The sequence below is a fragment of the Eublepharis macularius genome, chromosome 11, assembly GCF_028583425.1.
Source record: "Eublepharis macularius isolate TG4126 chromosome 11, MPM_Emac_v1.0, whole genome shotgun sequence".
Lineage (NCBI taxonomy): Eukaryota > Metazoa > Chordata > Lepidosauria > Squamata > Eublepharidae > Eublepharis > Eublepharis macularius.
In genome coordinates, this window is record NC_072800.1 from 10343803 (window position 1) to 10360271 (window position 16469).

A 16469-nucleotide genomic window follows, 5' to 3' on the forward strand; every position below is an offset into this window, starting at 1 on the left:
GCAAACAAGGAAATTGTCTGGACTCATTCAGGAGGGAGTGAGCAAATAACTCCAAGGATCTACCAGGCTTATTCAGCAGCAAATTATAATTTGTCATTGCATCTGAATCCAGTAAAAGTTTACTTTATCTTCAGTTCTTTGGTATGGTCATAGAGACAACTGAGGATCACATGTATCTTCTGTGTTTTTTCCAAGAAAAACTGAGCACAGTAAAAAAAAAAGATAGCAACAGGTTGCAGCCTTTGAACCCTCTGATACTGTTGATGAGAACTCTGACAAGTTCATTAAATGAGCTTTCCTTGTTTATTTTTTATTTATAGTCTGACTTTCTCACTGAGACTTACAGTGGATTACATACTGTGAGTCAATACGATCAACAGCTGGGACATTCAATAAACAATACAATGGGGTATGGATTGCAGAAATTTGAAAAGAAGCCTAAATCCAAATACAAAGCTGAAACAAAACATAAGTAATTTGGTATAGTACATTAAACAATGCAGAAACTATCCAGTAGAGGCATACTTTCAGCAACAGACAGTACACAGTAATAGTCTGCAGTCCCTGTCCCTTCACCAAAGCTCAAACCTATTACCTATCTTTAAAAGCCCACTGAATAATTCAGTTTTGCATAGTTTGTGGAAAGCCAGAAGATGGAGAGCTTTTCTGACAGGGAGGCCATTCTGTAAGATGAGGATGCATATGTACAGGCGGCGGCTGTTGATTCTGCAAGGTAGCACCTGCAGAAGGAGCTGTTCAGATGAGCGAAGCTGCTGTGGCAGAGCATAGGGGGAGAGGCAGTCCTATAGATATGAGGGGCCAAGGCCATGAAGGGCTTTTGTATGTAATAGCCAAAACCTTGAACCGAGCCCAGTAACTGATGAGTAGCCAATGGGTTGACTGCAGAATGGGAGTAATATACATGCTCCACCTGGCTCTTGACAGAAATTGAACTGTAGCTTTCTGCGACAACTGTAATCTCCAAGTTTACTTTGAGGGGAAACCTGCATAGAGTGCATTACAGTAGCCTAGTCTCGATGTCACCGTTGCGTGAATCAGGGTAGTCCGATCAGCCGTGTCAAGGCAGAGGGGCATCTTACGGGCTAGACTAAGTTGGTGCAAGGCATTTTTTTGCAGCTGCGTTACTTTGCTAGCAGCAGTGCTGGGTACAGTAAAAGGATCTGCAAGTGTCAACTAAACCCTATCAAAAGCGGGGAGCACCACAATGTCCTTCAAGATTTCTGCCTCCCAACCAGCATCACTTCTGTTTTGTCTGTGTTCACTCTTGATTTCTTTACTTTCAGCCGTTTGGCCACAGCTGTCAGGCAGTGATGTTAACTGCTGGCTCAGTTGTTGAGGTGTCACAGAATAAAGATCCGTGAAGTCCAGGATTTTAAAAAAATGCATATGAACTACAAACAGATGAGAATTTGATATAAAGGAGTTAAACTCAGAATGGAGTGAGCCGTGTTGTTACGATATTAGTCAGTAATTAAACTGCGTGGTCCTTATGCATGTATGAAAAAGGGCAAGAACACCAATAACAAACTATATGGTGTGTGAATATTATGAATGGGGATGTGTTAATGGAAAACTATATGGCAGATCAAAGGAGAAATGAATACAAGGAGAATGTTACTCAAAACATCCCTCAAATTTATGCGGGTCTCCCCATGTGAGTCCTTGTTTTCAGGGCGACTGGGGAGGGGAGCCATAACCTTGAAGGGTTCTTCTAATGCCTGTGCTGTTTGAAGCATGGTTCAAAACACTCTTGCTGGAATCTGAAGAAAGAGGACAGGAAAAGCAAGTTTTCATCTGGAGATACGAGCTGTTTGCTTGGACTGTTTCATTCCTGGATTAGACAAGCTTCTGTGATGTCTTTCAAAATCTATGTAAAAAAACTGATCTGTATTTTTGTTTCAGTGCTAAAAATAACCCAGAAGTCCATAACTATCAGGTAAGAGGCACAGGGATTTGATGTTTTATTACCTTAATTATAGACACCAGTAAAGTCATGATCAAAGTGACTCATCTTCTCACCCACCTTCTTGCTGCTGTTAAGAGTTCTTGAAAGGTGTTTTGTGTGTTGTATGTTTTACTTCAATTCCTGAGGGAGCAAGTGGGACTTCAGTTAGACAGGAATTCTTGTCCAAGAGCTGGTCTTTTAGCTTCTCTGAAAGATCAGACCACATAGAACATTATCATTAGCAATGCTCTGAGCCCATTGCAGCCATTCAGAAGTATGCTAGTCTCACAGAAATATGTATTCTTTAGAGGTCCTTGTCAGGCAAATATTTAGGCTTGTTTTTTTTGCTGAAGCTGCAATAGAAAGAGATGATTTGTCATGTATTTAAAAATACCTCTCCAGGAACCTGTTCACCTCTCCAGGAACCTGCCCCAGGCAGCTTACAAATTAAAAATAATAAAAGCAAAACATTAAGAGGTATTAATTAAAAATCCAGCATTAAAAGCCCAGTTCAGCATTGACCATAAAAAATGATGAGTTTTGGAGTGGTAGAATATACTATGCCACTTGGAACTTCTTTTAAGTGCTCCTCCACATTTTAAAAGAATAATAATGCAAAAAGAAAGCTAGCGTAAGAGGAACAAAGGGTTTCACCCAGCCCTCTGCTCACCATCTGTGTCCGTTTTCTGATTGCAGGTTTTTGTAAAAAATGTGATTCCATTTCAGTCTGAAGTGACGTAGCTGATTCTGCCATTTTGAGTCATTCCCACCTCATTCTGATCAACTTTGTGCTTAGATTCAGCCCAAAGTTTTAAAAAGCTGATTATGAAAAGATCATTAATGGTTTGTTCAAAGTTGGCATCAGAAATATCAAGTCGTTGCAAGGGTCTCTGCCATGAGAGTCTAGCAGTTCGTATGTGCATCTCTTGTTAGAAGCTGCCTCAGAAATCTCAGGTGGTGCCGCCCGATGGCAGACAGTTGAGTAACCAAGGTTCACTTTTTGTTTCCAGCCTCTGTACCATCCAAATATTCACCTGGGCCAGTCACACTGGCACCCTCATCCACCTGTGAATGTAAGGTAAGTGGTTTGTCTGTTTTAACTCCATTGCAGGTGTGTGATGGAAGGGAAAATATATAGATACTTGACAGAGAGAAAGAAAGCAGTCAAGTTTAGACCATGTCTAATAGCTAGGATAGCAGTGATAGCAGTGATAGCAGTGAGACAAAGTGTGTAAGCTATGAGCCCAGACAGTAGTCCCTGGTTCAGCAGTGGCTTCACTGTGTGAGAGAAGGGAAGCCTTTGTCCTCTCAGGAGCAAACTAGATGAAACACTGTCCCCAGGCTTGCACTAGGGGTGTGCCTCTATTTTGTAGCTCTGGGGAGAGCCGATTAGAGTTCCACAGGGGGCTAAATATGGCTGAGACCACCACAGGGCAGGGGGAAGAGTGGCTCCTTTCTCCCCTCCGGCACTGTTTTTCCAATCTGAAGTGCTGGGGGGCATATTTACCGACATGCCCCCATGCTGTTTTGGGGAAGGAGCCCCTCCTTCCCCCAGGTTATTTCCAACTAGAATTGGCCCCCTGTGGCACTCTTAAGCAGCTTTCCCAGCACTACAAAATGGAGGTATTTCCCCAGGGAAAACCTGGGAATGGCGTGTCATTTAGCTTGACTGAGTCAACCCCCACCCCACCCCCCATCCCCCCACGTGTTATCTGAACAATTCTGGCCTTTCTTATGGTTTGTTGTAAAAACTATGGAGCTTGTCTGCGTGAAGCACTTTGAACATTCAAAAGCATTTTCCAAAATGGAGGATGTGTAAAGTAATTTCGTCCCTGGACCGCTGACGCCTGGAGACTGGCTTCCATAATAGTTATAGTCATGTTTGAGGTAAAACCAGAGTAATGTTTCTGGGCTCAATGCCATTTGTTTCATTGGTATTTGCACTGGGCAGTTTTCCAGTGTGTCATATGCCAAGGGTATTGCATGGCAAAAAGCTGATAAAAATAGCAGTAAATATCTTTTGGAACCTACATTCTGGAAGTCTGTGGGTAAACTGTACAGTGCAGGTTGCATGGGAATGCCTTCAAAACTAGTAGGCACACACAGACATGCACTCACATACCTGCATATCAACCTCTCCCCATAACGTTGCCACTATATGGTACATTTTTCGCATCATCAGATACTAGGAGTGGGAAATTGCATAATGTTGATGCTATAACATAAGTACATACTGCTGCAACAGTCTAAATTGAAATGGGAGTGCTGCGTTGCTCATAACATCTCATTCCGTTCTGCCCAACATATTTGAGCTGATTACTATTGTCGGCCGAATCTTGAGTACATATTTTTCAAGACATCCAAAGCTTACTGATGAAGCTGCAACACAATACCATTTTTAGGTGTAACTAAAAGCTGTAAATTGTGCACATAGCAAACCTGTTGCACGTGTGTGTGTCAAACTATTACCCTTGCCAGGGAGCTGAGGTTGGTTGCCCCCTGCTGAGAATAAACCTGATAGCAAACTAGGACGTTCCTTGCATTTGTAATTTTTGTACCTGGTTTTGTTAGGGATGCTTCACACTTCATTTTTTTTTCTGGGTGGGTGGAGGAGGCGGCGTGCTGTGCGCATCTGCAGCCAAATGGATGCTTTTGCTGTACTTCAAAGTGACCTTGTGTGTGTTTTCTCTTACACTGAGTAGCGTTTCCAGGAAGAGAGTAAGTTATGAAGCACTGTTCTCCTCTGCAAGCCAGGGGCCCTTGCACAGCTCCCATTCATTGTGACAGGGTTTGAGCATGAAAACGTTGGTATGGGCTGGTTGGGCTCAGCTTACATTCAGTTTAGCTCCCTTGCTCTTTCTGTTCATAATTTTTGTTCCCCATTGTTGGCTCATTTTGTGTATGTGTGTGTTGTATCCCTTGTGATAAATTCGTTACTTTTGTTATTCCTAACTGTAATTTTGCTTTTGGCTTTTCGTTTACCTTCACTGTGTTCATGGTTCAGGCCACCCTATCATGACGACAGGCTGTATTGGAAGCCCAGTGGCCAGGACAGCAATTTACGGTATATCCAGGAACAGAACCAGAAGAACTTGGGTGGGATCCAGAGTCTATTGTACCAGGATAAGCTCATGACAACCCTTTGAAAAGACATCGTGATTTCGTGTTCCATCTTGCGTCTTCATCACATTCCATAAATGTATGTGTATTTTGCAAATAAGTTGTAGAAGAGCGGTCACAATCCATATAGTGCTGTATAGCTACTCTTGCACGTGATTGTTTCTAGTACTTTGGCAGGAGTTAAGGAATTCCACTGCTCAGAAGTCTGGCAGGTTGTAGCTAGCTCATCCCCCTCCCCCTCCAGTTTTTGTATGGCAATCTCATCTTTATTCTTTGCAATATACATTTTGATGTAATCCCACACAATTCATCCATTTAAATGTCTACTCTCTCTTTTTGGCTTTGCGTGACCCGGGAATCAGGAAAATTGTCGTTATCAAACATGACTTAATGGCCAGTGATAAAGGGATCCAGGAGACAAATCAGATGCTTAGACAATGATCTGTTTTATCCCCAATTGTTGCGCTGGTTCTTGTGCCATATCTGACAAGTATAAAGGAAACCACTATATAGTGCGTCTGTTTGGCTTTTAGTGATCTTCATCAGTGATACTGTCCTTGCTGCTATAATGCAGTATCCATGTGATATTAAACATTGCCTTAATAAATAGGTGGTGCTGTCTTTCAATAGACTGTCATGATGGTTTTGGCTACTGGGGAAGTAACAGAACGGAAAAACACCTCAACCTGGTGGAGCTTTTCACAGTAAATCATGTTTGGGGGCTGTACATCCCTTCAGGTTTCTGTTGCTCTTTGAGCTTGAGACTGAGTCTTGGGCTCGTGCGCTCCTTCCCTGACCTTCCACCACTGTATCCAGACGGAGGGGACTGTATAGAACTCTTGACAGTCATTCATCTCTGGGGAAGGACGGGTAGAGATAGCACACCCAGGACCAGCCCCCAGTCTCATCATATAGAAGTCTGAACAGGCCAGGGTGATAAAAGATCGTTTAGATTAATATATTTGAAGTAGGGTATGAATAAATCAGAAGTTGGATATATATTCTAAATTCTCAGGTTCCTTAAAGAATCACAATTTCCTGATTTGTTTTTAACTCTCTCAAATATGGAAACAGTGCCAGCTTTAGCTAACACATTGATTTAGGCCTTAAAGCTGTGATCTTTCGAAGTTGATCAGAGTAAGGCATATCTTTGTATATCAGAAGTGCTAGTATTTTTAATATGATTTTAATTAATCTGAATTTATACATAGGGGTAAGTCTACATTCTTTCAGAGCAAATATGTGAGAGTTTAATTTTTTTATTTAAAGTATGTTTACAGATGCTACGATGACATTTGTTTTAATCTTTGTATGTGCTAAGTACAAATAATAATAAATATGAATATTTTCATTTGCCTGGAGTTCTGTGTTCTGTACCCTTTTGTCTGTTTTCAGCCTTAGAAAAGTAGACTTAGATTCCCAGTGCATTTTTACCTCTGCTATTAAACAAAGAATGGATTAGTTTTCTTAGCTACCTGAAGTGTCTTGAAGTTTTGATAGCAGGTACATCTAGCAGAGAGGAAAGTTCAGTCTTGTAAAAACTCTTTCATGGTTGCAGTATATATATAAAGGCTTTCCAACAATCGGCTTATAACTGAGAATAACATATTTTGACTCAACAACCTTCTTTTCATCTACATGCAAATGGTATGCAAATTGTTACAGTGGAATAAATGTGAAAAACGTTGGATTATGATAGTGTGACGTTTGGGCCCACCATCACCACAAGATGAGTAGAGATCTAGTGCTGAGCTTGTGTCTGGCCTGCAGTCACAGGCTCAGCCAGGCCTTCTCACTGGCATGCTGGTTTGCCATGTGGTGGGAATTTTCATACAGAAGAACGCTGAGCTCGTGTTGTCCTGTATCTGAGAGTTAGCCCAGTTGCAGTTTTGCCACCTCATTAAAAGTGAGGCCAGGATCAGCTCCTCCTTGGCCCAGCGGTGGATTGTTTTTCTTACATACTTGCCACTTCTGTGCAGCAATAGGTCTTGTAAGAAGTTAGGACAAGGAAATGATAAGGCTTTTGAATAATTGCATCTTCTACTTGCTGGTTTTGTTCTCAGTTAGATCCACATGTTGCAATTGTCGACTTTTGGGGCTTTTTGAGACACATCCACACTGGCCTGTTCGAAAAAAAAGAAAACTGAGCGTGAGATGATCCCATAACAGCTTACATCTCGTATCCTCTTTGCTCTTCTGTAGTGCTAAAAAAATCAGGTACAGCTTGGTCAGGGTCTAAGCTAGGTTTGAAAATTTTAATATAAAAGCTACAGATGAGGTTTCAGCCAATTCAGAAATTGTTTTGTTTAAAGGGGATGGAGTCCAATGAATAGGGTTGCCAGACTCCAAGTAATAGCTGGAGATGTCCTGGAGAAAGTGGCTGCTTTGGAGGGTGGACTCTCTGGCATTGTACCCTAATAAGGTCCCTCCCCTACCCAAACTCAGCCCTCTCCAGGCTCCATCCCCCAATTCTCCAGAAATGTCCCAACCTGGAGCTGGCAACCCTACCAATAAACTTAAGAAGCAGAGACTTGCATCACGGAGAACCAAGCTTGAAATTAATAGGGGGGCATACTATTTCCTGTCTGAGCAGAACTCTGAGAGTGATCTTGAAATGGAGGCAAGTAAATGTAAGCCTTGTTAAAAAATTGTTACTGAAAAGAGGCTGAGCAGTTGCCTAGCAACCCGACGGAGAATGGCAGTTGGAAGCTCGGAAGATGGAGTGAAGGATCTGAAAGAGGGATGTCCCAGGGGAGAAGGGGGGAAAGCTGGATGAAGAGTGACCCTCATCAGAGGTGGGCCTTCTGAGGAAGTGTTTCTGCTGTCGTGAGGAACCCTTCCTTCTTTGAGCTCAAAGACACTATCGTGGAGAGCGTGAGTGAGACCTCAAAGACTGAGACTGAAGTACTCCCTCATTGTTGATTTGGCGCTGCTTAGTTTAGTCTACTGACAGCAGTGTGTGTTTGAAACTCCCAAGTTTTATTCCCCGGGTTTATCCTTCCCTCCCCCCCCCACACACCTTTAAATAAAAGGTTTTATTTATGCAAACAGCAGTTCAGGATTGAATGGAACATCCACTCCCCAGTGGCCAGTAACCTAGTCCTTTTTAGGCTAAAGAAAGGGTTGCATAATGATGGATAGTAGAAACCCAGCCGCACTGGAAAAAAACAGCATGGCTTGACCTCTCCCTTCATCTTGCCTCTAGTGAAGCAAACTACAGTGAAAGGGGCGAGAAAAGAGCTTCTCCTTGTTTGACTTCCAAAGACCCAGCAGGCACAATGCGAGAAACGGTTTGTGAGCAAGGAACTCAACTTCTAGCACAATTGGCTTCTAACAATATGTTTGAGAAGTTACATCATAGTAAAGTTGCCTGAAACTCTGGGAGGAATGGTCTTACGTAGAATGGTCCAAAAGTACTGAGTGGACTATTGTAACCTGACGTGTATCTCAGTTGGTAGTTCGGAGTAAAGGTATATCCATGGTTGCTTCCATGGTGCATCTGGAATACCTGGGTTTGGATCTGCTCTTCAGGGTGATAGGACCAAGTTTCCTGCATCCATACTGTCTCATCTTGCTGTATATGTATTTATCCATTATCCTGATGTTCTTCCTGTCATGTTTAACCTTTCCTAGTTGAGGACAGATTAAAGGTAAGGTGGAACAGGTAAAAATCATAGAATCATAAAGTTGGAAGGGGTCTTACCATCTAGTCTAGCCTCCTGCCCAATGCAGAAACAGCCTAAAGCATCCCCAACAAGTATTTGTCCAGCCTCTCCTTGAAGACTGCCAATGAAGGGGAACCCACAACATTCCTAGGTAGCTGATTCCACTGCTGAATTGACTATAGAAATCCTCAAGCTATATGCAAAATGAGTCCTTGCACAGCTACTGCAAGTCATGGCGTCAAGCCAGTGTAATTTGCAATGTAGTCATTCAATAAATGTCAATCATTCATTGGGAAAATAGGTGCTGTGAATATTTGAATCTGGTGCAATAATTATAAAAATATTTTACGAAGTTACAATATTGTATGAATATTACTTCCACATATGAAGAATGTACTGCCCTTTAGGCATTCATTCCCATGTTCCTTTTAGACATTATACCACATCTGTGGGATCACCCCACAGTACATTGTAACCTATCGTCCTTGAGGGCTGGGTCAATCACACAGTTACATTCTATCTGACGCTGGCTAATTTGCCTTGGCTGGAGATTGGGATGGTGATGGGCATAACAGATAGGCAACAGTGATTCATTGATCTGGCTTTTGGTCATTTGTTTCATTTTATTGTTATGGTCGTCTTTGATGCTGTGGTAAGTCACTTTGGGTCTCATTGGGGCAAAAGGCAGATTATAAATATTTTGAATGACATAACCCCAACCTGAGCCCCTACAGCAGGGGGCCCCAACTTTTGTAAGCCTATGGGCCACTTTGAAATTCTGACATCCACAAAATGGCTGCTGCAGGAAGCAGAGCCAGCCACAAAATGGCTGCCGAAGCTTACCTTCAGTCATACTGTGAAGATCTTTGTGATGTGGCGGCAGCTGTTGCTAAAGCAGCATTTTTATAAATCCACACAGCCAATCAAATCTCCAATGGCCTTGCTGGATAAAGCCCCACCTGTCCTTACACACTTCTAAAAACATTTGGCGGGATCCAGGAAGGCGTTGGCAGGCACCACAGCACCCATGGGAACCACATTGGGGACCCCTGCTAAACAACATTGCTGCCTGTGGTCTTAGCTTGGGTCTGAATAGTGGCAGAATGGATCCAGGAGGTGCTTGATGCAACAAAATACCTGGAATCATCCTTGGTTCCTGACCAACACTCAATTCATTCAAAAGATAGTTACTGTTCAATTCTTTTGTTTGTTGCAAATTAAAAGTCATTGCCAGCAATATCACAATGAAATATAAAACTGGGAAGCATTTCAGTCTCAGTGGAAAAAAGCATGTGTTGCACACTGAACAAAACAGATAGTTATTCACCATCAGGAGCAATAGCCAGAAATCTTGATTCAAGCGGCTCCCGGTGCAACTACCAGCTCAAGGTATTTGCTTCTCATTTGGCACCTGCCACGAGGTCAGAGTGAGGTCTTGGTCCTAGTTAGACAAAGATAAGAGTCTTTTTAAAAAATTCCTCTAGTTTTAACTTCTGTGATAAAGTGTTTTCATGCTTTTTGAATGTTACTGCATGTATTACTATCTTGCAAGCTGCCTTGAGCATATTTATGAAAATGGCTTAAATAAGAGTATATATTTAAAAACAAAAAGCAAGCCCTTTCAGAATTTAAACTGATACAAAATAACCAGGAGATATAACATGAATTTTGTTCTCAGAGCATTCTAGAAAGGGCAGTGCAACTTTACTGCTGCCCTAACCAGATACAAACGCGTGCTAATCTGCTGCCATTTTGAAAACCATTATCAGAGTCAGGAAGAGTGGAACCAGAAGTTCATAAAATCCTATTCTCATGGAATAATTATTTGAGGACACACATAAAAAAATGTTGCAGAACCCATAGAATCTTTTGCCTTCTCTTTTTAATCTTAGAATGTTCTGTCTAAGAGGAAACTCGAATTGTGTTTTAGATGGAAGTCTGTGGCCTGGCTCCTTCATACTGAGGCAGTAAATCTGAATGGGGGATCATTTCAGACTGCAAATGGGGACTTGCTCATGGAATGCTCCTGGGATGGGGGGAGGGGATCCTGCACATAGAGAACAGCCTCATGAGGGAGGGAACTTAAGCTAAGACCCTTCTCCCTAAGGTGCTAGTTTTCTATGTGCAAAAAATTTCTGTATGGTTGAGCAGCTACGTAACTCCCACCTGTATTCTGAAGTAGCACAGACGAGACATGGTTTTATCGCCTCAGTGAGAAGAACTGCACAGAACTAGAAGCTGTGCAAAAAGTGGATGTGATCTGGAGCCAACTGGGAATAAGCCTTCCCAGAGTGGAAGCGCCCACCTTTCGATAGAGTTGTGAAGCCCTATCCAGCTACCCTTTTGGCTGAGGGCCCCTGATCAGAGAGCAACATGAATAAATCAAAATAGATACACACACACACACACACACACACATTTTCTTTACAGAGTATATTTTTATTAATGCTATTTGGTCACTTCTTAAATGTTCTGATTTGGACCAATTTGTGCTTCACAGCTACCCTTTGAACAACACTGAACTTCACCCATTTAACACTGAAGAAAACGGTGGAACACCCTTCAGTACAAAAATTCCTGGAAGACACCACCACCACCATCACCACCACCACCACCACCACTCCAGTTATGGAGGACTTGGGCCTCCTGACAGCAAGGATGTGGTTGCACCTGTTCCAAGCCCAAATAGTAGGTCTACTAAATTAATTTTGGCTCTCTGGAGACTCTTGGAAAAGCAATAAAACTGAAGTGAGAGGTTCAACTTTCTTACTGACAGAAACTTTTCCAGCAAGCGGCAGAATCTCACAAGAACTAGTTGTTGCTGTGAAGTTTGTAATTTGTTACTAGAGGAGTGTGTTCCAAGGAAATTGGATTTTTAATCTAGTCACAACTTTTTCTATGAATGTTTTTGTATAGTGAATTTGGACAGTGCAAGGATTTATGTGAGGGAATCTACAAGTTTCCTAAAAACTAACCTAGGATTTCATTTTTTTAAAAAAAGCCTGCTTTCTTACAAACTATGAAAATGGTGTTCCAGTTAAACTTTCTGCACTAGTCTCTGACTCCCCTCCCTCCCTCCAGAATTCTCCATCTGGATGGTTTTGTATAAAAGCTTCTTGAGATCTAAGTACCACATGTAATTTACTTACTAGTATGCCTCAGCAATTTTCAGGGCACTGCTTCGTCTTTGGGGAAGTGGAAATGGAGTTTTGGAATGAAGAACTGTCAGTCCTGATTGATTTGATAGATCAGATCAGTCAAACGGGTGGGCTAATGATATGGTGCTGATCCATGTATTTTAATGTATCTTAATATTTCAATTTAATTTTAATTTTATTGTTATTATCTGTTCTTATGTTGGTTTTAATTTATTATATTGTTAAGTGTTACAATCACCTCAAGACCCTAGGGTGAGCAGTGACTAAAAAATCTAATAATCATCATTATTATGGGATGTTGAAGAGGATCCATGCATCTTCACTGGTCCAAGATCCTGATTTCTACAATTCCTTGTGATAAGAGCACTTGTATTGTTGCACTAGAACCCCTTCTATGAAAATCCTACAAGCCAGACACTTTATATCAGCAGATGCTTTTTTCTCCTGATACTTACTTTTAATAGAGTGACTAGAGCTGTTTGCCTTCTAAATGCAGCTGTACCATACTTCTATACAGGGCTTTTTTTCAGCTGGAATGCGGTGGAATGGCGTTCCGGCACCTCTTGAAAATGGTCACATGGCTGGTGGCCCCGCCCCCTGATCTCCAGACAGAGGGGGGTTTAGAATCTATACTTCCCTGTCTGGAGATCAGGGGGTGGGGCCACCAGCCATGTGACCATTTTTGCTGTGGGTGATTTAAACTTTAAAAACTCCCCCTTTGTTCCAGCTGACCCAAAGTGACGTCCTTGTGCAGTCCTAGGTGCATGCACATACTTTGCACGTGCGCATGTGGTACCATGGGGAACCACCTCCCGCCATCAGTTGCCTCCTGTGCTGGCAACCCACTGAGTTCTGCCACCTCTTTTCCCAGAAAAAAAGCCCTGCTTCATTGTCTTTCCTAATTTCAAACATTGAATTTGCTTTTTTTTCATTGTCCCTCTAAATTGAAAAAGACCAACATGACATAATTTAAATGTCAAGTTACTATAGCTAGTGATTCTCAGAATGCGTTTGGTGGCCATGTGGTACATAATCAGCAGCATGCTTATGCAGAAATTTGACCCACAAATATTGCAGAACCTGGATTTTCCCCCCAGCTTGGAAAATGGGCATAAATCTCTGAAAAAATTTATACTTTTTAAATATGTTTCATTTTTCAGTCTAAGTTCTTGAGGGCAAAAAACATAGTTTACATTAAAATTACTAAAAGGAGCTAGGATGATTGAAATTTCGGTGAAACTTCTGAACAAAAGTGTTTTAGGTCAGAAAGATCACATAACCTGAGGAAGGAAAAGAGGACAGAACGAAACAACAGTTGCCATTATGAAATTATGGTTCTAGAGTTTGTTTCCTTTCTAGCAAAACTCCTGGAAGAACCAAATAGGGGCAAAAAAAACACCCCCTTTGCCAGCCCCAGCCCATGTGCTAAACCGCACTCTGACAAGCAATCTTGCTCAGCCCAGGAGATTCCTTTCATCACCCCCCCAAGAGAAAGGGTAGAGGAGAGGTGCCTGGATGGATTTGGATCGTGTCTAGGAGACGGAAGGCCAGGCTGGAAGCCAGCAAGATCTTGCAGTTGCTCTGGTACAGCAGCAGCAGCAGCAGTTCCAGCTGTGAAAGTTTGAGTGTAAACACTGCTGTTGGTGAGCTTGTGCTCCACGAGGAACCAGCTCACAAAATGGCTTTTAGGAACAGCTTTTACCATTTTACCTTTTACCTCCTGACTCCCTTCTTTGCTCCACACCTCCCACCTCCTGACACGGTTATGAAGGCTCAGGCATCTCCAGGCCTCCCCATATCTGAAGAATGGAGCATTGACACTCGAAAACTTACACCCTGAAAATCTTGTTGGTCTCTAAGGTGCCGCTGGACTCAGATCTAGCTGTTATCCTGTTATTGTTTCTGTCCAATGCAATCCCATTCCAAAGTGTCTGCACTGAAGCAAAGACTGCTGACACTTCATACTGCCCTTTCAAAAGCAGTCTTCTTTGAGTCCCTTAAATGCAAAATAAAAAAAAAATAGGCCTCTGTTCTACGTAAGGGATTTTCTGGCCATTCTCCAAGTTTGCTCGCCAGAGCACCTATGTCTGTGAGAGAAGATGTTGTAGTCTCTTAATGGATAGGCCAAAAGGTTGCCTAATCCTGAGGTATATAGATCTGTAGTGCTCACTGCCAGCATGAGAGCCTTAAACTCACAGGGGATGTGTAGTACAAGGAACAGCAATGATTCCTTTTGCTAGGCAGGAAATAATCCCATTCAGTTAGGGTTGCCATCCACCGGCTGGAGCCTGGAATTCTCCCAGAATTACAACTGATCTCCAGACCAGTCTAAAGAGATAAGTTCCCCTGGAAGAAATGGTGCCTTTAGTGGGCAAACTCTATGATATATCCTAGATCCTAGATGAAATCTCTCACCAAATTCCCCCCTCCACAGGCACTCCTCTCAAATCTCCAGGAATTTTCCAGGCCAGAGTTGGCAACCCTACTTTCAGTACCTTTTATAACTTAGTTGTGGCAAATGTTACAAGAAATTATAGTCAAAGGGGACCAAATATGACTATCTAAATACCAGTTAAACATGGTCTTATTTTAGAAATGTGCATCATCCAGCAGTTATTGTTGCAGGATTTTTGTACTTTGCTTTCAGACAGTTTTCTTTGCTAATTTTGGGCATCCAGGAGTTCCTCGCCTTTATGATGATGCTTCTGCCCATCTAAAGAAGATGGAAGGAGAGACAGTGAAGGTTGTTGGGCCGTGGCCAGCTCTGCACATCAATATGAACAAGGTACAGCATGGGACTGTCTATCCGGGGTTCCTCCTGCTACCATAGGGATTTGGATAGATAGATGGAATATGTGGAAATGGAGGTCTTGGAGACTGTAGAGGCCAGAAGAGCCGATGAGGTCTGTGCACTCTGAATTTGTCAGCTCCTGCAAGGATCCCTGGGAAATGTAGTCTTTTAAAAAACCCAGCCATTCAATGTGATTCTCAGCTGGTAAGAATCGCATCTGGAGGGACTCTCTCTCTCCCTCCCTCCCTCTCTCAAAAATTCTCTGGGAGCTCGGGATAGGGGTTGAGGGTGGGGAGTGACATACCAAGAGGCAGGAAAAAAGCTGAGGTGTGTCTTGTGAGCAAGAGAGAAATCCAGTCCCTTCCATTCTTCTTCTCCTGGCAGAGAGTCACAGTGTGGATTCCCTCCCCCTCCCCCCTGTCTCTGAGCTTTTGGAAAACCGAAGTGAGTGAATTTTTGAAAAGAGAATCTCTCCAGTCAAGCGGCTGTTCTTTGTAAGAAAATCCACTCAACTCAGTTTTCCTCCAGGAGCTTAGAGAGGGGAGAGGGTAAGACTACCACTCCCAGGGAAACTTGCACAACCCAACCCATACTCTTTACGTGTAACTCATCTCATGTGTTTCCACCCTTTAGCCACCACCACAACATTGTCCTCAAACATTGCACTGAAATTTCTTTCCTCTCTAGGAGTTAATGTCAGCTGTTCATTTATATAACGGATAAAGGGATTTTTATTTAGTTTTTATTTGTTTATTTATCTAAAGCATTTCTATGCTACCTTTCTTCCCAAATAGGGTGTCCAAAGCAGAGACCATCAAAACATTAAAACATTTCAATGTCAAAACAGTATTTAAAATAAGGTACATATATAAAATAATTGAATAAAAACATATCAATACACAAACACATAACAATCGCACATAAAACACACATTACAGTTATTGCGGGTACGGCAAATGAATCACCTGCTAGTGGAAGACAACAACCGAGTGAGACAGATGACTCTCCCTGAAGAAGGAGTTCCAAAGTTTTGGTGTCACAACTCAGAAAGCCCTGTCTCAGGTTGCCACCTTTAATCCAGTCTCAGCTGTGTTACCCCACAGAATTCCAAGGAACCTACTGAGAATGAAGGCAACTCTATGTCTGCGCACCCCAGTCCATCATCTGAATATAACTGTCTCTTGGTGATGTCGAGTATGGCAAAATCCAGAGCTTGTATGTGTGGACCATGAAAACGGAAAGCTTACAGCTGAATCAGTAAGCTTGAGGAGATGGTCCCCAAAGGAAAAAAATATCTCTGTGAAACACAGAGCCCCACAGAGCTTTCAAACATACAGTGTGTAGGAGCATCAAATGACCTCGACCCTTACCCCAAATACTACCACATACCTGGGCCTCGTCATGCATCCTTTACCTTGAAGCTGTCAGGCATGGAGTGTGCCTGTCTCTGAGCATGACAGCCTGCCACAAGGGTTGTCAGATGGCTTCACACATACCGGATGGGGGCTCTAATACTGTACTTCCCCGTTTTTCCTGCTTTGGATACACACTCCCAGGCCCCATATGATGACATCACTTCTGTGACATCATTGCTGGAGAGCAAGAGGCCCGCGGGTGGGCTGACTGCCTGCTTCATGGCCTCATGGCAGGCCGAACAGGAAAGCGAGCTGGCCATTTCCTGGGCGCATGGCAGGCCGGCCTGCTTGCCTGCCTAGGTGCTCCCTGGCCACATGCACAGTTGTCCAGTATTTCAACTTTGTTTCCCATGG

The 16469-nt window shown here is 42.7% G+C and overlaps 1 protein-coding gene across 2 annotated transcripts in view; it reads left to right on the forward strand.

Annotated features, from left to right (window-relative positions):
• The window catches only part of EPB41L4B (erythrocyte membrane protein band 4.1 like 4B), a 193043-nt gene that overhangs the window by 76401 nt on the left and 100173 nt on the right, over positions 1-16469 (forward strand). Inside the window, exons 14-17 of one of the 2 annotated variants that reach the window (XM_054991038.1) lie at positions 1924-1957; positions 2977-3044; positions 11252-11457; positions 14582-14694. In XM_054991038.1, coding sequence (XP_054847013.1) covers positions 1924-1957; positions 2977-3044; positions 11252-11457; positions 14582-14694 — 421 coding nt within the window. Of the gene's footprint in view, positions 1-1923; positions 1958-2976; positions 3045-4970; positions 6438-11251; positions 11458-14581; positions 14695-16469 lie in introns of those variants that run through there. The other variant, XM_054991039.1, reaches the window with a different exon arrangement.